We start from the raw sequence: 23,038 nt of genomic DNA on the forward strand, positions 1-23,038 counted from the left end.
TTTCGAATGTCCCTTTTTGGCTCATCTATAATTTCCATACCATCTACCAAGTGTGTATCTTTAATAAAAATAAATGAAGCAATGGTCCAAAATGATAAAATCAGTTTTGGGACATAGTCCATCTAAATGTTATATATTAATTGGTGAAACACTAATAAAACGGTGTTGTTTGTTCTGCTTTTTCACAGGGTTTCACTATGTAACCCTGGCTGGTCTGGAACTCACCATGTAGCCCAGGATAGCCTTAAACTCACAGAGATCCACCTTTCTCAGCCTCTGGAGCGCTAGAATGAAGGACACTCTCCACCATGCCCATTATGAAACTATCTTTAAAGATATTCTACATGCTGGGCGGTGATGGCGCACACCTTTAATCCCAGCACTTGGGAGGCAGAGCCAGGCAGATCTTTGTGAGTTCGAGGCCAGCCTGTTCTCCAAAGCGAGATCCAGGAAAGGTGCAAAGCTACACAGAGAAACCCTGTCTCGAAAAACAAAACAAACAAAACAAAAAGATATTCTACGCACAGAAAAAAAATTGTTATTGTGGGCTGGAGAGATGGCTCAGCAGTTAAGAGCACTGGCTGCTCTTCCAGAGGTCCTGAGTTCAATTCCCAGCATCTGTATATGGTGGCTCACAACCATCTGCAATGAGACCTGGCACCCTCTTCTGGCCTGCAGGCATACATGCAGACGGAACACTGTATACATAATTAATAAATAAATCTTTTAAAAAAATTATTGCAATAATCCTCACCTCCAATTTATTGACCACAAATGAAGTTTATCCACAAACCTTTATTCTATGTTATGTCCTGTGGGGAGGAAATGAAGTCCGGAGTGAATGTGTTTTGTTTACATATATACAGCCAGGTCAAGAATGCTGATGCCTCAGACACAGCGAAATGGCAAAGCCTTCCTCTGGTCCAAATATGGATGTTATGAATCACTGACCCTTAGCTAAAAACAGTGTGTGCAGGAACTGTTACTCATACCTTCCCCCTTCCCTCTACTGCGACCTGAAACTGCCCCTACAGCTATCAGCTGACCCGTTCAGCTGTGTGCAATAAACCCACCTCTTGATTCAGTGAATACAATTAATGTGCTGAGTTTCCAGCTTCTACTGGTATATCTCCGTTGGAGTACATGGCCCACCCAACCCCAGCTTTTCTGTCTCTGTGTCTCTCCTTTCTCCACTCCTCATTACTCAAGTCAACTCTAAAGCCATGCAGGTCACAACAAGGTCCATTACACTGTTAGACTATGTAGAGCTGAAGAACTGTGGACTCCCAGGGAGCCTTCACAGCTCTTGCTGAAATACCTACTTGACTTATACAAGAAGCAAACAATAGGAACACTTTTAAAGCCTGAAAGTTTTTAAGGAATATTTTCATAAAAGCTTTAAAATTGCACTTTCTAGGGGGTGAGACTGTAACTCAATGGTCGGACACTGGTCTAGCAAATGTAAGGCCCATGTTCCATCCTCAAATAAATAAACTTTTTTCTGTTAACTAACATGTTCTCGTGTTCACAACTTACATTATAGAAGTCAACTTAAGGAAATTCTGTTAGAAAGTATCTGAGCCTTATTTATTACTTCAACAAAAGCATCCAACAGTAGACTCTTTCACCAATAAGGTCCTTAATAGATGACAGTGTATCCAGTCTGTGTAGTCTTATACCACCTTATGAAAATGAGAGACCTACATCTGTGAAACAGACTCATCAACGAAGAAGGCTAAAGAACATGTATTAGCTTTATAACAAATATACCCTAACATAGAAAAACCTAGAACAATGCATGAAACCGTTAAGCAGTTCTGAGTGTGAGAGCACAGAGGATGTTTCTTCTGGGACTGTTTCCATGCTGCCTAATTCTCCTCAGTGAACATATTTCACTTTTATAAGCAGAGTGAGCAGTGAAGATCAGCGGGCCCTGAGTCAGGAGGCCACCACGACAAGGGATCCCAGATCCATGTCCATGTTCTCCTGGTTTTGAGGCTGGGTAATGAAACTCGGAACAGGGTCAGAACCCGGTGAAGAACAGGACCCAATATGATGATGATACAAATCAGCAGTTGTGGCCCAGGGAAAAGAGTGGACCCATAACCTATTAGGGTTTGTTTTCCTTATGTTTTTGGATATATACCCATTTCAACAGAATTAGATGCTGGGGGTCCTGGTTTCTTCTGTTTGCTTTCTGCTGTGTCTAAAACTCTTTAATTACATGCACTGTGGTGTGTAGTGGGTGGATATGTATACCAGGGCGTGCATGTGGAAGTCAGAGGACAACTTGCTGGAGAACTTGGTTCTCTCCTTCTACCATGAGGTCTCAGGGATGGAACTCAGGTCCCAGGCTTAGTGGCAAGGACCTTTACCTGCTGAGCCATCTACTGGCTCTGTGGTATATTTTTAGATGCAAATTTATGGAGAGATGGTTCAGCAGTTAAGAACACAGACTGCTTTTCCAGAGGACTCAAGTTCAAGTCCCGGTACCCACATGTTGGCTCACAGCCATCTGCAGCTCTAGTTTCAATGGATCTGATGCTCCTCTCTCCATCTAATGCATGCAAGTGCTGCACAGCCATACAGGTGGGCAAAACACCCCCACACATCAAATAATAAAATAAAATAAAAACTTCTGTAGCTCATGAAACTGCAACTACCAGAAAAACTTTTAAAATACCACAGTAGTAACCATGATGATGGGGGAAATGAATGTCATGGTTTGATCTGAAATGTCCCCCAAATGTTCACATATTGAGATTTGGTTCCTAATTCAATGATGTGCAGAGCCGGAGCTTTGGGGACGTGACTGGATCATGAGGGCTCTGGACTCACCAATGGACTGGAATGTTCAAAGTTTGATGGGCTCCTGGCAGGTGATAGAGGCGAGACCTAGTCAGAGTGTGAGTCCTTGAGGGCATGCCCATGGGGCTCTCTGGCTTCCCCAGCAGCCATGAGATGAGCAATTCTGTGTCACTGTACCCGTTCCTCCATGACGTTCTGTCTCACCATGGACCCAGAAACAATAAGCCAACCAGATGGACTGAGACCTCTGAAGCAATGAGTGAAATGAACCTTCCCTCCTTTAAGTGGTTCCCTCATTTTGTCACAGTTACGTAAAACTGATGAGCACACTGAATTTCTTTGTTCGAGTTTCCATATTCCTACAGTATTCTTATTATTTTGTCTTTTTTTTTTTTTTCAGAGCTGAGGACCAAACCCAGGGCCTTGCGCTTGCTAGGCAAGCGCTCTACCACTGAGCTAAATCCCCAACTCCATTCCTACAGTATTCTAATGATGGATACACTGTGGTTATAATTTTAAAATAACTTTCATTGTGTGTTTGTCTGTGTGTGTCTGTCTGTGTGTGTGTGTGTGTGTGCATGTGTGTACATTTGGGCTATGGGTCCTATGTGGAGGCCAAGAACAATTCTACACAGTTGGTTCTATCCTTCTACCTTTATGTAGGTTCTGGGGATTGAACTCAGATCTCAAGGCTGGCACAGCAAGTGCTCTACCCACTGAGCCATCTCACTGGCCCTATACCTTTTTAATGAATTGAAAAATATACAACTGTTTTACAATGGAGAGAATTGCACCAACTTTCTATCTATGGGTCAATGATGAATGAATAGTTCTTCCCTTTTTCAAGAGCATGGTTAAGTACTTGACATACAGCAACCTTTGAAATTTGTCCAAGCTGTCTTTCAAATGTTTACTGCTGTGAAAACACAGCACCTGTAAATGTTGGCTTTGTGTGTGCGCGCGCGCGCACATGTGTGATCCCAAACACCGAATGCGAGCCTTGTGAATGCTCGGCAAGGGCTCTACCACTGAGCTATACCGTGGGGCTAAAAAGAGGTTGAGAGGACTTGATGTTCTTGTAGCAGACCTAGGTTAGCTTCCCAGCACCCACACGGCAACTCACAACTCCTGTGACTCAAATTTCATGGAGTACTCTTCTGCATTGTACATATGTGGTAGACTCATGTGTGAGCAAAAACACTCATACACATGAAATAATAATTAATCTTTTAAATTACTTAAGTAAGAAAAGCTATGGCTGGGCAGATCGGCAGATCAATCTGCACTCTTTTTTTTCTTTCTTTCTTTTTTTGGTTTTTTTTGAGACAGGGTTTCTCTGTGTAGCTTTGGAGCCTATCCTGGAACTCACTCTGTAGACCAGGCTGGCTTCGAACTTACAGAGATCTGCCTGCCTCTGCCTCTCTAGTGCTGGGATTATGGTCTGCACTTATAATCCCAACATGTAAGAGGCTCTTTTGGTCAATGGAGTTCATAGATAGCTTGGGCTATACAGTGAGCACATATCAAACAGAAAAGGAAGAAAGGAAGGAAGGAAGGAAGGAAGGAAGGAAGGAAGGAAGGAAGGAAGGAAGGAAGGAAGGAAGGAAGGAAGGAAGGAAGGAAAAAAGAAACAGGTCTCAAAAACAAAAAGGCAGGTGAGGCATGGTGCGCACACCTTTAATGCCTGCACTCAGGAGGCAGAGGCAGATGGATCTCTGAGAGCTCCAGGACAGCCTGGGCTAAGGAGAGAGACTTGGTCCCAAAACAAAAAAGGCAGTGGGTGGGAGGTAGCTGGTGGGATGGCTCAGTGGTTAAGAGTACTTACAACTCCGCCAGCCTGTGGTGACGCACACCTTTAATCCCAGCACTTGAGAGGCAGAGGCAGGCGGATCTCTGTGAGCTTGAGGCCGGCCTGGTCTACAGAGTTTGTTGCAGGACAGCCAGGGCTAACTTTAAGGGCTGGAGAGATGGCTCAGGATTTAAGAGCACTGACTGCTTTTCCAGAGGACCCGGGTTCAATTCCCAGCACCCACATGGCAGCTCACAACTGTCTATAACTCCAAGATATGACACCTTCACATAGATATACATGCAGGCAAAACACCAATGCACATAAAATTTTTAAAAAATACTGAAAAAAAAAAAAAGAGTACTTGCAACTCTTGCTAGGAACCCAGATTCAGTTCCCAGCACCCACATGATGGCTCGTCCTATCTGTAACTCCAGAACCCTCTTCTGGCCTTCATGGGCACCAGGCACGCAAGTCCTGTACATATGCACATGTAGGCAAAACATCTGTACACATAAAATTTTTAAAAATTAAGATAAATAAAAAAGCTGGGCCTGGAAGAACAAACCTGGAATCCCAGAGGCTCAGGCAAGAGGATAACAAATTTGGAGCCTGCCTGGGTTGTCACATCATGAGTCCAAGGGCGGCCTGAGCAACTTAGTGAGCTCCTAGCCCAAAGGTTGAAAAGATGGCACAGCTCTGGGGTAGCACACACAAGTCCCTAGTTTCAATCCATAGTACTGAAAAATAAATCTCAGCACATATTGATGCAAATGTAGACGTCTAACCAGAGCAGACACGTACTTTGAAGTTACAATTCCTGATTCTCAAGGACATGATGTCTATGGATGTTGACAAGATGTGTTTGCTGCACACTCCTGCTTTTGTTCTCGGGGTGGATAAAAAGGAAGCGTTTCTTCACCCTTAACGTGGGGATGGGGGTGCAGTAGGGAGACAGTTGTGTTCCTAGGCTGAGCAAAAGTCCCTCTCCCTCGTCTAGCATGACCTATCGATAGCCCTGCGCTGGCCCATCCCCTCCAGTGCAGCCACAGTGCACTGAGCAGCCTTATGAGCTCTCTCATTCGGCAGGCTCAGTTGCCTGGGGGAAAATGGGATTTCTATTTGATCCACTGAGCGTGTCACCAAGTTTCAGCCTGGGATTTTCTCCTCCTATGGAGAGTCAAGAGGATACTGCTATCTGACGCTGGCCCTTTGGGAAGGTTGTACACACATACACACACAGGTAGATGGACTCTGCCTACGGAAAGCCTTTATTACATGTTGCTTCTCCCTCACAGCTCAGAACATTTATCAACACAGAACAAAGCAGCTTGCGTGAAGAGGCCGTCGCTTCCTGGAAGGAAAACTAGACTCTGTTCTTTCCCAAGCACCCTCGCTCCACCCAAACAGCCTTGCTTCATGTTAACAGCACAGCGCCGCCCCCCCCCCCCCCCCCCAGACAGAGTGCTCTACTCCAAGGGGCCCAGGTGTGGACAGTTGAAGTCAAGAAGACAAAGCCCCATGAGCTGCAGGGAAAACAGAAAACTCTGCCCACCCCTCGAGTCCCTCCCCACCCGTAAAACAAAACCTGGGAGCCACAACAGAGCCTTTAATTTTTGCCTTTTTCAAGAGGATAGGATATGCAGAGAATTTTGTCCCGTGCAAAGCCATCCTAGAGAAACCTGGGAACTGAGAACAAGAGAGGGAGGATCTCCTAGGCCGGGGCTCAGGAGGAGGGAACTCACTGTTTGTCAACATCTGCAGGTCTTCCACGGAGGGAGGAGAGGATTTCTTCTCGTAAGGGATGACTGTGTTCAGATACTGCCAAGACAAACAGGGCAGGCAGAGCCTGAGTCGCTGGTCCCTCTTGGGTTAAGGCACAGTGGGCAACTTGCACAGAGACCATGCTTTTTTTTATAACCTGGGTAAAACTCATCGTCACTAGCACACCGCTACTTCAGAACTTTCTTCCACCTCCTCATGTATTATCTCTAAAGTAAGGCTTTCCCCATAATCAGTGGGGGAAAACACCCCTTGCCCCGACTTCTACATTCTTAATATGCTAAAATCCTTTTGGTTCCCTGGGGAGCTTTCCTCCTCCTGGATAACAGCAGAGGCAGTGGTACAGGTTTTTTGTTTGTTTGTTTGTTTGTTTGTTTTCTTCACAGTGCAACGTGAGAAGGAATTCTTTCTTTCTTGTCACATGACATTTCCACCCCACCCAAGATCTTGACGGTCAGAATTGCTCCCTCCTAGGACACAGCAAAGCCTGAGGTGCCGGTGGTCATCAAAGACCAGAAAGCCAGAGAGATCTTGCCAGGCCCAGGGGAGCCCAAGGGGATAAGTTCAAGCCTAGAGTCCTGGAATTGGAGTTTGGGCCCTGTCACTGCCTGTGAGGCCCTGGAAAAGCTGCCCTATAACTCTGGGCCTCAGTTCTCCGGTAAACAGGAAGAGCTGGTTTTGATGTTCCTAGGCTTCTAGCTATGGTAGTACAATTGTTAACACTTTGGATTCAGTTTCAACCATTCAAACAGCATACATACTTCATGATCACCTAGTTCACATTTTCAAAGTTGTTAGCACACACCCTGCCAAGTCCACTAGCTTTTGTACTCTACCAGATGAGGGGAGGCCCAGGACTTCTCACCTTGGCACCTCCAGGACCTAGCAACAGATCACAGCACACAACAGGCAAAGTTGTTGAACTCCGCCTTAATAGCCAGAAGTGCCAGATGCTGTCGTTTGGATGTAATGTGTCTTCCAAAGGTCCATAGGCAAAGCCTTGATCCCCGGGGCCATGGTACTGGCATGCATCATGGCCCTTTAAGGGGTAGGGAGGGCCCAGGGGAAGATCATGATGCAGGTTCTTAAAGGATAGTAAGCATTCTCTCTTGAACTCTTATGTGCCCCACCCACCCCATTCTGTTTTTGTTTCTCTCTTCTATCTGTCAAGTTTAACGTGAGACTGCTTGTTCCTACACAGTTAATATTCTGACGGGCCGCCTTGTGTCCAGACATAGAAGCCACTTCTTAAGTAAAAACTCCACCACCACCCCCTCCTTTCTCTTTCCTCACTCCCATGAGGTATGCACCACTCGACCCCCCCTCTTTCTCTCTTCTCTCCCTCTTTCCTGTCTTCTCTTTGTCTCTCTATTGCAATAAACGATTTCCACATGGATGTAGCATCTGGGTTGTGAATGTCCACCCGCCGCCGCCCCACCGCCATGCCCACATGGGGTGGGTTGCCTGCCAGCCCGCTGGGTTCATTTGCCTTGCATGCCAGCATGGTTCCCTGCACGAGTGGAATACTCTGGCCCGGCAAGCTGGGGCTTTCCCACGCGTACATAATTCATAACACACACACCCCACAATGATGCCACCTTGGCAAATGTCAAACCAATGAATCCCCTCAATAAGAATAAATGAGCAAAACTTTGCTCTTTCTAAAGTTAATTGCCTCAGGTATTTCGTTGCAGTACTTCAAAGCTGGCTACAAGTTATTGGCAAACTGGAGGCAAGAAAGAGATGTCACAGGGTGACTTACAATCAGAGCTGGAGGTTGAGGAGGCCGGTGACGCTGTCTCAGTTGATTGTCCAATATGATAGAACTGATTAGGCTCTAAGATGGGATCTGTCATGAAACAGATGCCCCAATACCCTTCATGCTTGTACTTTCGGTTGTGAGTCTAGCCTTAAACAGCTGAGCCATCTCTACAGCCTGTGTTTTATTCTTAAAGCAAACTAATTCATAAACCTACATTTGGTGTTGAGTTTTAACTTTTATTCATGTCCCAGAATAAAAGATCTAAAAAAAAAAAAAAAAAAATTGACCTTTGAAAGACATTTTCTGTGTCTTCCTTAAGACTAGAAGAAAATGTTAGGGTACTTCACACTTGCCCAAATTCTGGGATAACTCTGTTGGGTCTTCATCCCCCTCATTTCTGCTGAGGAAGCTGAGCTGTTAGCTGTCTAGAAGAATAAAAAGAGCAAACAGGCTGCACATACCTGTCTGTCTGCTCCTGAGGAGCCAAAGGTCTGGCGGATGCCACTCTGCAGGATGTTGGAGATGCCTTCCATGCTGAAGCGCTGAGGAAGAAACACACTCAAGATGGGCAAAGGCTTCCTGCCCCAATGTCACCACCACAGGGACTTCTGTGTTCTTGCTCAAATGCTATCAGCTATCACACTGCCCTAGAGCAATGGCCACAGTGACTAAAGATTGAATGTAAGCCATTGGCTTGTGGGGGGAGCCCAAAACAGCTTGACCACACAGCTTCCATGACAGGCTTAGGGGCCCAGACACAGCTTCTGTGACAAGCTTACTGGCAGGCAAGACTCAGATCCAGGAAAAGCCATAAGCTGGCGCCACTCAGGGAGGGCCAGCATCTAAGGGGAAACACCTGACATCCCAAACATGCACAGCACATGTCTATACCCCTAGACAAATTTCAGCCAATCAAGGTCCTGAACCCTGGAAATCCCCTCACCCCAACCTCTGCTATGATAAAAACCCCATCCTGCCTGGGCTCAGGGCTCTCTGCTCTCACTCCTGTGTTGGACAGAGAGACCAAGCTCCAACCTTGAAATAAAGGCTCTTTGCTTTTACATGTGAGATTCGGTCTCCGTGGTAATCTTTTGGGGGTCCCTGAGATCTGGGCACAACAGCTTGCACAGTTAGGCCAGAATTTAAGCAAGAATAGTTAGCAGTCTCAAAAACTCATCTTGGTAAGTCCCTAAAGGTTAGATGACTCCTCTGTCACTCTCTAGACTTCCTCATTTCATCCTGTATCATGTAAACAAAAATGAGACCGAACAGTGCCACTCTGGAGAACCATGACACAAAGATCTTACAGAGGAACAAAGAATGCAGCTATCAGGAAGGGCAGGCTTCTGGAAGTGTCCCAGTCCAGGAAAACTTCAAGAGTCATATGACCCAGGCTTAATTCAATGGGTCTGTGATAGAGCTAGGCAAAGATGTGTTGAAAAGCAACGTAGATAATTCTGTGGACTTCATCCTGTCACTAACCAATGAACCATCTGGTTACTTTCGGGCGCGGACCACATGGTGACCATTGCTGCTGCTTGACAAAGTTCCAGCATTTCGACTTTGCGGCTCACAAATCTCCAGCACCCTTTCACTTTGCCTTTTAATGATTCTCGCTATGTGTTATGGGAGTTCCCTTACGCCTTTCCTTTTGGGAAATTTCATGGGGGCTTTGAAGGACAAAAATGTATAAAATAGCAGCCTCTATAAACAAAATAATTCTTTAGAAAAAATTCCCACCACCACGGAACCATATAGTGTGATAACTCTGCCTACTCACATACAAATTAACACCAAGATGCTAGAAAATTTAAATGGATAACGTATGCTTGATAAATAAGGTATATTTGATAATCAGAATTTATAAATTCCTAAGGTCTACTCAAGTTCACCGTCATATTTGTCTAGCCTTGTCTTTGCTCACTTTAAGCTTTAGCTATTTGGATAAACTAAGTTATAAAAGAAACTGAGCCAAGCCGGGCAGTGGTGGCACACACCTTTAATCCCAGCACTCAGGAGGCAGAGCCAGGCAGATCTCTGTGAGTTTGACGCCAGCCTGGTCTATAGAGTGAGATCCAGGACAGGCACCAAAACTACATAGAGAAACCCTGTCTCAAAAAACCAAAAAGAAAAAAAAAGAAAAAGAAACTAAGACCTTCCTACTTCTGGCAGAAGGAACTCATGGCCCTTTCATTAACATATGACTGATGTCTATTAACCTGTCAAGATCAATGCTAACTTCCTCAACCCCTGATCACAAGCCACACCCCAGCTCACAGCTCCCTTTCTCCCATTTAATCCTGTGTACAACTATAGAAGATAAAAGATAAAAGGCATATTCTTTTTTCAATAAGCACACTGGCAGCCATCCTGATTCACCCGCAGATCCTATCTGTCTACCCCCGCCCCCACTCCATGCTGACTCCACACATCATCTTTGGGACCCGAATCCCATGGAAGCAGGTCTCCAGCAATTTTCAGCCATTCAGACAGCCCAGCAATACCCTACACGTGCCCCAAAGGGACCAGGCTGGGCAATAATCCATGCCAATGACAGATCCTGGGCTCCATCTCTTCGAGGACCAGCCTAGAGAACAGGTCACATCCACTTACTTTTTAATGTTTATTCAGTATGTCCTCCACTTAGACCAGAGAAAGGCCTTTGGGGAAGCTGGCAGATAGGTGGCATCCCTTCCTGACCCACACTACCTGTCACAGGGCTCCGCACACAGTTAGAACTCAATCCCTGTTTCGGGGTCCACTGCAAGATAGGTATCAGGACATGTGATGGTTAGGGCCAAGGCTGGCTGTGCCTAGTCTTGCTCACGTACCTTGAGAGGCATCTGGTTTCCCTTCTCTATCCGGCTGCTCTGCAGGCTCAGCCCCTTCTCTTTCCGCCTCTTTTTCATCAGTTCCCGCTGCTCCTTCTGCTTGTTCTGAACTTCAATGAGCACCGTGATGAAGGAGTTCTTCACCTCCTTCTCAAACTCCAGCTCGTCTCTGCGGGCCAGCTGGTGGACCAGCTCCTCTGAGAAGTCACGGATGGCACCTTCCACCTGGTCCAGCAGCTCTGCCAGCTCAGACCCAGACATGTGTCTCAACCCTAGAGAGGAAGATGGCTTTGGTAGGTGATATCTACAGACGGGCATGAACCTGCTGGAGATGGGACCGTTCTTAGAGGAGGTCCCTCCAACTTAGAGTTTCTCTGAAAGACCATCACTATTTAGGGAAAAGGCCAGGAAGAAAGGGGCATTATATCAAGTATAGAAGAGAAAAACCCAACTCAAAAAGCAGAGGAGAAAGAAATAAGTGTCCACAAGGAAGCCTGAGAACTCTGTGTCCAGTGAAGGACACACCTGGCCAACTTTGATACCTTACTCTGTCTTTCTATCAGTCCTCTGTCTTTGTCATATTCACATAGAACAGGTTGACAGAGGAAATACTGAGGCTTTGGTCTCTGTGACGAGCACTGATGTAAGAGGTAGTGTTTTCTCTCAAGGAGTCCTAGAGACAGCTGACGTCAAAATGATGAACATGACCTGAGGGTGTATGGTCCTACAGCTCAGTCTACACTGTAAACTGTGGGAGACCCAGGGAAGACAGGGGGAGGGAAGTGAAAAATGAAGCATACCAATCAGCAGGCTGCTTCCAGAGACAAAGGAAAGGAACTGGAGATTACAGACATGGATACTTTTAACATCTGGGCTCTTAAGGCTATGTGATGTATAATATCTTCAGATCACTGCCATGACAACTTCAAAAAGGGTAGGAGAGCCAGGCATGGTGGCACATTACTTTAATCCCAGCACTTGAGTGGAAGAGGCAGGTCGATCTCTGTGAGTTCAAAGATAGCCTGGCTCACATAGAGAGTTCCAGGACAGCAGCCAGATCTACATAGTGAGTCACTGCCTAATAAATAATAAACAAACAAACAAAATCTGCCTTACATAGAGAGCTCCAGGACAGCAGCCACATTACATAGTGAGTCACTGTCTAAAAAAAATAAAACAAACAAACAAATAAATAAATAAAGCAGTAGAGAAGTTTGTTTTGTTTTGTTTAATGTGTATGGGTGTTTTACCTGCATGTATGTGTGTGCACCTTGTACATAACTGGTACCCACAGAGGCCAGAAGAGGGCATCTGATCCCCTAGAAATGGAGTTACCGGTGGTTGTTAGCCAGCCATGTGGGTGCTGGGGAATTGAATTTGGGTCCTTTGCAAGAACAGTCAGTGCTCTTAACTGCCAAGCCATCTCTCCAGCCCTTGCTGCTTTGGTTTTTTGAGACAAGGACTCAATACGTAGCCAAGGCTAACCTCTAGCCCTCACTCCTCCTGCCTCAGTCTCCTGAATGCTGGTATTGCAGGTATGTGCTACCACGTGCAGTGAGCAGAAAGGATTGTAAATCTTCCTGAGTTGGTGGCAGAACATTTGCTTTGCATGGGAGAAGTGTAGTAGACTATTATAAGGTGTGTTACTTCTGTTTATGTTGCATTTGTTTAACTCTGTGAAGCTGTGTTACTGTGCCTGTCTAAAACACCTGGTGGTTTAATAAAGAAACAGCCCAATAGCGAGGCAGGAGAAAGGAAAGGTGGGGCTGGCAGGCAGAGAGGATAAATAGAAGGAGAAATTTGGGAGGAGAGATCTAAGCTTGAGGAACCAGAGAAGGAGGAGGACTCCAGGGGCCAGCCACCCAGCTACACAGCAAGCCACAGAGTAAGAATAAGATTCTTACTTATAAGTAAGAGAACGGGAAAAGCCCAGAGGCTAAAGGTAGATGGGGTAACTTATAGTTAAGGAAAGCTGGGTAGAAACTAAGCCAAGCTAAAGCCGGGCATTCATAATTAAGAATAAACCTCTGTGTGTGAATTTATTTGGGAGCTGGGTGGTGGGCTCCCCAAAAGAGCAAAAACCCCCAACAACCAAGAAGCCCTGGGTTCAGTCCCTAGCAACATACACACACACACACACACACACACACACACACACACACACACACACACATATACACACACACGGTGGGGGGGGTTGGGGGGGGAGTGGGGGAAGCCGGACCAGAAAGAAATGATTATGCATTAGATGACAGAGAGGCCAGTTACCTGGATATATGTAATTACACGTTGTACACAATGTATTGAAAAGTTTCAAATGACACTGTACCCCATATGCACATAAATTTGCCCTATACCAATCGGGCATATTAGTAAACTAGATATACTAGATTTAGGGAACACCTTTTGTGTCCTCAGTGCCCACCTTCCCTTCTCATTTCTGCTCAGCCTGGGTGTCTGCTCGCTCAGTTGGCTCTTCCTGCTCTGTTTTGTTCTTCGAGCTCTCCTCCTCCTCCTGCTGCTGCTTTTTGCCATTTCACTCTGCTTTGCTGAGCGCTTCTATGTTTGGGCCCTTTGTGTGGCTGAGAATGGCCTGACCGGGCGGGTGGTGAACACGGCCAGGCATCCAAACCCACTCCGTCCATGTCCGTCACCCTATGGCTTCCTGCAGTGGCCCCGCCCTGCCTGCCCCGTCTCCCCGGGGCCAGGCAGTTTGGCTTTCGGGATGTGGTGCCTGATTTTTGTCTCAATTTCTGCCACCTCCACCTGAAATTTAGACCTAGGTTCCCTGAAGAACCTGAAAGAGAAGGTCGTGCCTTCTCTTTTGGCCCCCCCACCCTCATTCACAGTAACCTCGCTGCAAGAGCAGGTCTCCTCCTGCAGTGCGGGGGCGGACACACAGTTATCACTAAGAGCACTGCTGATCCTGTACTACGTTTCATTTCACGCTTCATCCAGCCCGCTCTCTGTAGAGTCATTACAATAAATCTGTGTTGGAGAAGTAATGTGAGACCGGCACTAAAAGACTGGACTCCAGAGTTCATGTCCCTGGTTTCAAGTTCTGTCTGCACTGTCCCTTCTAATGCATAGCAGGTGTGGGGAAAGGTGAACACGGGAACTTCTCTCTCCCCACTGAAAGAAAGGAAGCGTGCTCAGTGAGAGTGCATGCACGAGGCCCTGGGTTCAATTCACACACACACACACACACACACACACACACAAAATTAGTGGTTAACCAAGCCTCCTCCTCCCATCCCCACAGTTCAGGAAGGCTTCCTTCAGGGGTTGAGAGTCACTGCTTTGAAATGGTATCATAAGGAAGATAAGACCTAATCTCCCACTCTTCTAGAAGCGCAGGGCCTAACTCAGCCACCTGACTCCAAATTGCAACACCTGCTTCAGGTAATGGGTTCCATTCACTCAGTTATAACAAGAGTACAGTCTCCTTCAGTTTTTGCTGTCCTGTGGAGGTCTGCTGGGAATATGCAACCTGTTCTCATTTAATGCTTACTCGGTAATAAAATCCCCCCCCCAACCGTACTTTTGTGGGAAGGATTTTCTGAGTGGCAAGGAGCTTTTGTTTCTAATTCCAACTGTGGAGTTGGACAAGCCACTTAACCTCCAAACGATAGCTCAATCTTGAGAGGCATGGTGTAAAGTTGGTTTGAGGAGAACACTAAGACTGCTAGCTCTTATTCTTTCTCCCTCTGTCTCTGTCTCTGTTTCTCTGCCTCTCTCTCTTTCACACACACACACACACAGAATCCTGGAGCTTGAACCTAGGATACTAGGGTATCATGAATAAAGGCAAATGCTCGGCCACTGAGCTACAACCTCTGTCCTACTACATATAAATTCCCCACTCCCATCGGTTTTATGGTAGAACACTGCATTTAGGCAGGTTCAGAGTCCTACTTATTCTTCTTTAGTCTTGTTTGGTTAGCTTTAGCACTTCAGTTTTATTCTATTTTATTTTTTTTTTCCTGGAAAAATGCTGACTTTTCTCCTGATACTAAATCAGGAAGGTGTTGCAGACTCTGCTCTAGGACAAAGAGCAAGTTCTGACAACCATATGTAAACAATACCTGGGCAGGGCACAGTGGCACGGTCTTTTAATCTGAAGCAGGAAGAGCTGTGTGGGGTCAAGGCCAGTTGACCTTGTCTATATAGTGAGTCCCAGGCCAGTCAAGGCCTTCTAACACAAACAAAAATCCATAGAAATCAGTAGGTGGCACCAAGGAGGTGTCTGGTCCTTATAAAGCCAGCCCGGGGATCCTCACCTTCATAGGACCAGTTGTTGTTGAAGGTCTGTGTCAAGGCCTGCATCTCCTGCAGCAGGACTGAGTCTGCTTGGGATGAGATTTCTCCTCCATCCTCCTCTTCCAGTACCTCCTCTTCCTCCTCGGGATCTGGGGAGTTCTGCATCATTTCTTCAATCTCCTCAATCACCTAAGGATAAAGCACACACTCTGCTCCCTCCTGGGGGTGTTCCAGTTCATTTGAGTACTCCGCAGCATTCCTAATTTGTTCTCTGGCTTCATAAATATTGGATAATAATAAAAATAGACCCGATCAAAGGCTTGCATATATTCTGGCTTTAATGTAAAGCACTTTCATGTAAACCTCTTCCAAGTGCTCCATTTAGATGAAGGCATTATTGGAAATTAGCTGCTCTTTCAGGAAATGAAGCAGGGCTGCCTGGAAGTAAACATTTACTTCAGTTTGCTAAGCATTTTGTTTCTAAGTGGGAAAATATTTTATCTGCCTGACTATAACACAAAACCCAGTCCATTAATTGTCCCACTTCTTGTAACAGGGAGGTGGGCTGGGGAGGGGGAGGAATACACACATTCCCAGAACAACCCCAAATCGGGAAGAATAGAGCTGTTTCTCCAGAATTCTCCTGGACAGGAACTGAAGCTGTCCAGTAAACCGTGAGGCCAAAGACCATAAAATGATAGAAGGATGGCCAATGTCTGGAGAGCAAAAAAATAGGGAAGAACCCCAGCTCTGAACTTGATGGTTAATGGGGCTCAGCTCCTACAAGTTGAGGGTCAAGACAGGTGCTACCAAAAAGGATGAATGAACTACTGTGGACATGAGCTGTTGGTACATAAAGAAAGTGAGTAGGCCAAGCCCTCATGAGGAAGTGGGTCTGGGTGAGTTTGGGGGCAACAGCACATTCAGACATGTCTGTCTTTTCCCGGTGTTGTGAGGGACTCAACACCTCTGCCGCCTTTAGATGGTGATCTTGGAGGTAGGTGCTCCCTGCTGGGCTGAACTGGGAGTAATGGAGCTTAGGGTTTCTTCTTTGGAAATAATCCCTGTTTTTATACACAAACTTTCTCAAATTGAACTGCAAATTTAGGATATGCCTACCTCATCTTTGAAGGGCATTTTATAAAATGTGACCAAGTAACACAGTCCCCGCTTTAGGGTTTTCTGGCTAAGAGTAACTTTCATGTGACTGTGATGGTTAATACTGATAGTCAACCTGACAGCCTCTAAGTCATCTGGAAGACAAACCTCTGAGCATGTCTCGGAGGTAGTTCTAATTAGGTTAATTGAGGTGGTAAGACCCACCTTAACTATGGGCAACACAAATTCTATGAGCTGGGAGTCCTGGAGAGAGCAGACCTGAGAAAATGAGACCAGGTGTGGTGGTACACACCTTTAATCCCTACACTTGGGAGGCAGAGGCAGACGAATCTCTGAATTCAAGGCTAATTTGTTCTAAAAGATGAGTTCCGGGTCAGCCAGGACTGTAGAGTTAGACCTGATCTTGAAAAGAAAAGAAAATAGAAAAGAGAAACCGAGCTGAGCCCCAGCCCTTATCTCTCCACTTCCTGAAAGTGCAGCTGCCTCGAGTTCCTGACACTGTGGACTGTACCTTCAAACTAGGAGCAAAATGAACCCTTCCCTGCTTCAGCTGGTTTTTGTTCAGTATTTGGTCAAATTAATAATAATAAAAAAAAGTGATTAATACAGAGCCTATCATTGCGGTATAATCCCTCTCTTCAAGTCACAATAAAAACTGCTAGCCCTGGGACTGTAGAGGTGGCTCCACAGTTAAGAGCACCTGCTGTTCTTCCAGAGGACTTGGGTCCAGTTCCCAGGACCCACCTGGTAGCTCTTGTAACTTGTAACCACTCTGCCAGGGGATCTGACACCCTCTTCTATCCTCTCTAGGCACCAGATACCAACATGCATAGAGATATAAAGTAAAAATAAATTGATTTTTAAAAAGACTTTTAGCCCTGGGTATGATGAGTTTGAGGCCAGCCTGGTCTACGTAACAAGTTCCAGGCCAGCCAAAAACAAAGCAAAACAGAACAAAGTAACTCTTAGACTTGTTCTTTAATTTTGTATTTATTTGTTTTGTTGTTTTTTGGAGATAGGGTCTCCTTCAACAAGGCTGGTCAAGAACTCCTGACCTTCCTATACCTCCCAAGCACTGGGTTTACAAGCATGTAGACCACACCTGCTCTTGACATGATTTCCTTCTACCCTCTATTCTTTTCTCTTCTTTTTAAAGATTTATTTACTTATATATTTTATGTACAAGAGTGCTCTGTCTTCATGCACACTAGAAGGGGGCATCAGATCCCGTTACAGGTGGTTGTGAGCCACCATGTGGTTGCTGAGAATTGAACTCAGGACCTCTGGAAGAGCAGCCAGTGCTCTTAACCACTAAGCCATCCATCTCTCCAGCTCCAGTCCCCTGTTCTTTACCCACATTAAATCCTACTTTAAAAAAAAAAAAGAGATTAAAAGAAAAAACTGAATCCTACTTTTAGCCGTAGGCATGAAGATGCACCTCTACTAAGATGTTCTTTTGGGCTCTGCTGTTTCCAGTAGGGCACATTCCGAACATTTCATGAAAGCTTTTATAGCGTCTAGCTCAAATAAGCACTTACAGATATTTGTTGACTGAGAGGGTGAATAAAAAGACTCAACACTTCTGAGGTGAGAAATCACTAAAACTACAGCATAGCAAACTCCATCCCCAAAGTGAAACATGGCTTTTTTTTTCCCCCCATAAAGACAGAAGTGTCTCTACAAGTCCTTTTGGAAGGCTAAAAATTTTCAGGGTTCTGTAAAATGTGATAAAACATCTACCACACAGAAACCTCGTCTGTTACTGCTCAAAAAAAAAAAAAACCAAAAAGGAGCATTTAAGACACTCCCCTATCCCTCCCCCACACACACACACCCTCAAGCTCCAAGTATAAGAAATGTACAGAGAGCTGGGCATGATGTCACGATGTCACACTCCTTTAATCCCAGCACTTTAGAAGCAAAGGGAGCTCTAAGTTTGAGGCCAACCTGGTCTACAGAGCAAGTTCCAGGATAGCTAGGACTACACAGAGAAACCCCATCTCAAAAAAACAAAACTAAAAATCAAAATACATTAAAAAGAAATCTACAGAAGGCTTCACAGGAAGAAAAGCCAGGAAGCTAAACATGGCCCCAGCACTCATCTGCTGGATATAACCAACTGCTATAACCAACCCAGGTATTAGGAATTGTGTCCACATCTACTGTAAGCAGATAAACTGAGGCATAAGAGAAATTAAACCTTTCATCAAAGATACTGAACTCATCAAGTCACCACAAGACTGCACATCTTTCTTCTGACTTGGATAGATGTGGCAAGTTTTCCCTGTTAGAACCAAAGGTTCCAGGAACATGGTGGGAAGTGGTTCCCATTCATACCTGATCAGCCGTGAGTAGAGGCTCCTCATTGATGCCGGAATCATTTTCACTCTTCTCATTGAACTCGTCCTCTTCCTTCTCATGGATCTAAAGAAGGGGAAGTGACATTCTAACCATCAGCTGTAGCTCCTCTGCCCCTAGATTAGCTGGAAGGCCGTTTTAGCCTCCTGCTGTCTGAACATTCTAACATCAGCCCCTAGACCAGCTGAAGGGCCGTTTTAGCCTCCCGCTGTCTAAAGGGAAAGTATGGAGAGGAGCCTGAGTTTCATCTTGTTCCAAATCTGCCCCATCACGTCACACAACAGGCACTGCCAGCATGGCCAGAAGAATACAATAAGGTAGAAGTAAGCAGCACCATTCTGACTCAAGGGGATCAGCACTGTTCTTTAACTCACAGGCAGGTTCTCCTTGGACAAAGCGGGAACCGACTTATGGTGAGTGACCAGCCCGTGCAGCAAATACATTCTTTAAGTAGTGTCAGTTGGGCAGGGGAGAGGGGTGTCCAGATTTTTATTTTAGTGGGCACTTCAAGGGGTAGGTTGTTTCCATTCAAATAGTCCCAGCTTTTTGTATGTGATAAAACACCACCCTGTCATTGGAATCCAGGTGTGGTTTCTTAGCTGATGAACCAACATGGGATATATCACATGAGCTAAAAGACAAACTGAGCCACGCCATGAGGGTGCATGGCTATGATTCCAGCGTTCGGCTGGAACCTCCAGCCCACTCACTCCTGCTTGATCTGGAAAGCCCCATCCCTCTCGCCAAACCCCACCCTCTCGGAGAATCTCCAAGAAAGGAAAGGTACCAAAAAGCCCAGTTCTGAATTCTTGACGGCTAAGGCAGGCAGCTCCTGCCCTGAAGTTGCCAGCTATCCAAGTCCCCCACTCAAGTGCTCAGCTTCTGGCCATACTTGGGCACAAAGGCAGCTTGTGGTGGACACACCATTACTCCTTGCCTACAGACTATAGTTTGGGCATGTGACTTCTCCTGCCTGGATCTCCGGGGCTGGAGAACTCACCCAGGAGTTGCTTTGCTCAAATAAACCTGCTCTTTTACTTTTCCAATTTGTCTTGATCTGGCTTACTGTGTCAGAGGAGAAACCTATTATTGCCATACAGAAAACCTATTTCCCAGCACTACCTGGAGGTAGCCCCAGGGTAAGCAGGAATTTAAGATCCTCCTCCTCCTATCCCTACGTAGCAGCTTCAAAGCCAGCCTGGGTTACATAGATACTGTTTCGAAACAAAGCAACAACAACAACAACAACAACAAAGCCAGGTGTGGTCAGCACGTGTCTGTAAGCCCAGCTCTCCAGAGGCTTGAGGCAGGAGAATTGCAGCAAGTCCAAGGCTAGCCAGGGTCATAGAGTGAGGCCTTGTCAAAAAAAGGAAGCAATGAAGAAGAAAAAGAAGGGAGGGATGGAGGGAAGGAAGAAGGAGGCAGAGAGGGGAGAGGAAGGGAAAGAAGGAAGGAACGGAAAGAAAAGGACAAACAAAGCCTAAGAAAAACACTGAAAGGAGAATTCTGTTCAGCTCATTTGTCCTGTGTCCCCTAAACTCTATAATCTTAAGATTCCAGAAGTTCACAACCTTGAGACTCTAGAAGATGTCTAGTCCAACAAGATATCTGTAACAATTCTGGCTTCGCTGGCCATATTGCAAACTGTTAACGGTCCAGAGTTTACGTTCACATCCTGCACACATTGAGTCACCCACCCTAAGAATCTTTCCTTCCAGGAATCCCGCTGAAAGTCACACAGGAGTTGGTGAGAAAGATCCAGGAAATCCATCCACAGAGCCACCTCCCATGCAGGATCCACTCTTCTTGGTTTCTAAGAGCTAACCTGTTGACTGGTCTGTCCCCCAGGACACTTCTTCCCATCTTAACAGGAAACACTGGTGAGGTCCCAGCTCTCATGTCGTCTAGCCTCAAAACTTCCTTCTTTGAGTTCCACTTTGGCTGGGACCCCCTAACCATGCATATCCCCTCTAAAACAGGACATTGTCATTATAAAAAAAAAAACTAAGCAAGTATATCTTGAATGCCATCTGTTCTCAACCTGGAGAAGGGGCAAGGCGAGGCGGAGAGGGAATCACCAGAGGAGCTGGTCAGGACAGATGGCAGCATCTATTTCTGCGGTGGAATCCATATGCCTGTGCCTCGGCCAAGTCTACCACCTGTGGTAGCTGCTTGTTTCCACAGCTCCCCACCGGGCAGAACAAAACTCCTGGGGCCACACTTTGTTCACAGCTACATTGACATGGCAGAACTCCCCGGGGGTCAGGTGGCCCTGGGGTAGAAGTGTGGCTCTTACTGGGAAAGGTTTTCTGTTTGAGTTACTTGTTTTGTTTTTAAAAGAGTTCTACTTTTTTTTTTTTTCTAATGTCTGAGGGCTCTGTCTGCATGTACACCTTCATGCCAGAAGAGGGCATCAGATTCCACTAGAGATGGTTGTGAGCCATCATGTGGTTGCTGGGAATTGAACTCAGGATCTCAGGAAGAGCAGCCAGTGCTCTTAACTGCTGAGCCATCTCTCCCTAACCCCGAGTTACCTTTATAAGCCTCTGACAGCAACGTTAGTCCATAACTCAAATTTGGATATGAGGGGTTGAACTGAAGGCTATGAAAATCCAGTGTGTAGCTAGGTATGGTGGTATATATTTGTAATCCTGAGAACCTGCCTGGCTCCATTTTAAAGGCAGGAGCCATTTATGTTGAATTGCTAAAAATAAGTTTCTATGTACTGTAAGAGCTGAGTTGCTCTGTTTCCTGGAATCTAACCTTCTTCCCCAACCCATGACCTTGATTTTGTTGTTGTTGTTGTTGTTTGGGTGGGAACTCCACCTCAACCCCTGGCACCCTGGCATCCCATACCCAAAGAGTCTGGAATGTTCTGGTGGAAGATCCACCTCAACTCCCCTCCCCTATCTCTTTCCCTAAACTCGCCCCTTCAAAGCTCACCAAACATAGCTCCTCCCCCAGAGAGGCTCAAGACCACTCCCACAGGGTGTATAAGCTGCATCCCAGAAAACAGACTCATGGTTCTTCCGGTCTCTTCGTCATGTCTCCTCTCTGAGGGACCAGAGAATCACCCGGGAATGCTTTACCCATTAAACCTGGGTTTTTCCAATTAGGTCTGATTCGGTTTAATTTGGATTGCTGCACTGGCAGAGAGGCCTTCAGGGTACAAAGACTTATCAGTTGTTTTTGTTTTTCAAGAGGGGATTTTCTGTGTAGCTTTGGAGCTTGTCCTGGAACTCACTCTGTAGACCAGGCTGGCATTGAACTCACAGAGATCTGCCTGCCTCTGCCTCCCAAGTGCTAGGATTAAAGGCGTGCGCCACCACCACTGCTGGGGCCTTTGATGTGTTTTTGAGAATACCCTGACCCTCCCTGACCTGATCACATGTTGGCCACATGATGGTTTTTGAGTTTTTCCCCTGTACTTTCTATTGTCCCATTGTCTGTCTTCTGTAAACCTGCTTTACAACTATTCTCGATTTTACTCCTTAAAAGGGGCCCAAGAAATGGATTCGGGGCTGCTCTCTTTGATTTAGGAGGCAGCCGCTGGTCAGCTCTTGGGTGCACCCCAGTAAAAATCAGGCTTGTTTCAAATTTGGCTCAATTTGTGGCAATGCTCTTATTCTTGCTAGTGGGGTTAAGGATCCCAGCACTCAAGAGGTTAAGAGAGGCTAGCCTGAGCTACAGAGTACAATCATCTCTTAAAATAAAAAATAAATAAACATGCAGATACAGCTCGGCGGCAAAGCCCTGGACTCCATCCCCAACTATAAAAAAAGATGGCGACCTAGGACTATAGTTCAGTGGTACAGTACATGCCTAATAAGTGCAAATTGATCCTAAACACTGAGAAACAACGCCTGGTGTGGTGGTGCCTGCCTGCAATGCCAGCATGTGGGAGGCAGAAGATCAAGAGTTCAAGGTCATCCTCACAAGCCATTTCTACACCAGGAGTCCAAGGCCTGAGTCCCAGGAGCCCAAAACCAAACACATGGAAACAGAGTGCTTGCATTTTCTGAAAGGTGTCCGGTTTCAGCGCATTTACTTCACTGATTCAGTTTTGCACCTTTGAACTAGACCATCTCCCTCCCCAAGTTTCTCCCACACGTTGGGGGTGGGGGGGGGGAGGCGGCGGGGCGGGGCGGGGCTTGTAGGGAAAGAAGGCTCCTAATGGCTAGGCAGCAGTTAAAGAACCCCAGCTGCGGCCCGAGTGAGGCACTTCTGGGGTGCCCTTTCCTGTGGCCCTCTCAGGAACAAAGCACGCAAGTCTGGGTCTAAATTGTTAAATAAGATAAGGAGATCTGAGCCGGGCGTGGTGGCGCACGC

At 46.1% G+C, this 23,038-nt stretch overlaps 1 protein-coding gene across 1 annotated transcript in view; it reads right to left on the minus strand.

Moving 5' to 3' along the window:
• Fez1 (fasciculation and elongation protein zeta 1) overlaps nt 1-23,038 on the minus strand; it is a 55,061-nt gene that overhangs the window by 2,862 nt on the left and 29,161 nt on the right. The window contains exons 4-8 of the mRNA XM_028858411.2: nt 18,689-18,775; nt 15,253-15,421; nt 10,973-11,244; nt 8,603-8,683; nt 6,343-6,418 (exon numbers count right to left, since the gene is read on the minus strand). Of these exons, the coding sequence (XP_028714244.1) occupies nt 6,343-6,418; nt 8,603-8,683; nt 10,973-11,244; nt 15,253-15,421; nt 18,689-18,775 (685 nt within the window). The remainder of the gene's footprint in view (nt 1-6,342; nt 6,419-8,602; nt 8,684-10,972; nt 11,245-15,252; nt 15,422-18,688; nt 18,776-23,038) is intronic.

The sequence above is a fragment of the Peromyscus leucopus genome, chromosome 7, assembly GCF_004664715.2.
Source record: "Peromyscus leucopus breed LL Stock chromosome 7, UCI_PerLeu_2.1, whole genome shotgun sequence".
NCBI classification, from domain to species: Eukaryota; Metazoa; Chordata; class Mammalia; order Rodentia; family Cricetidae; genus Peromyscus; species Peromyscus leucopus.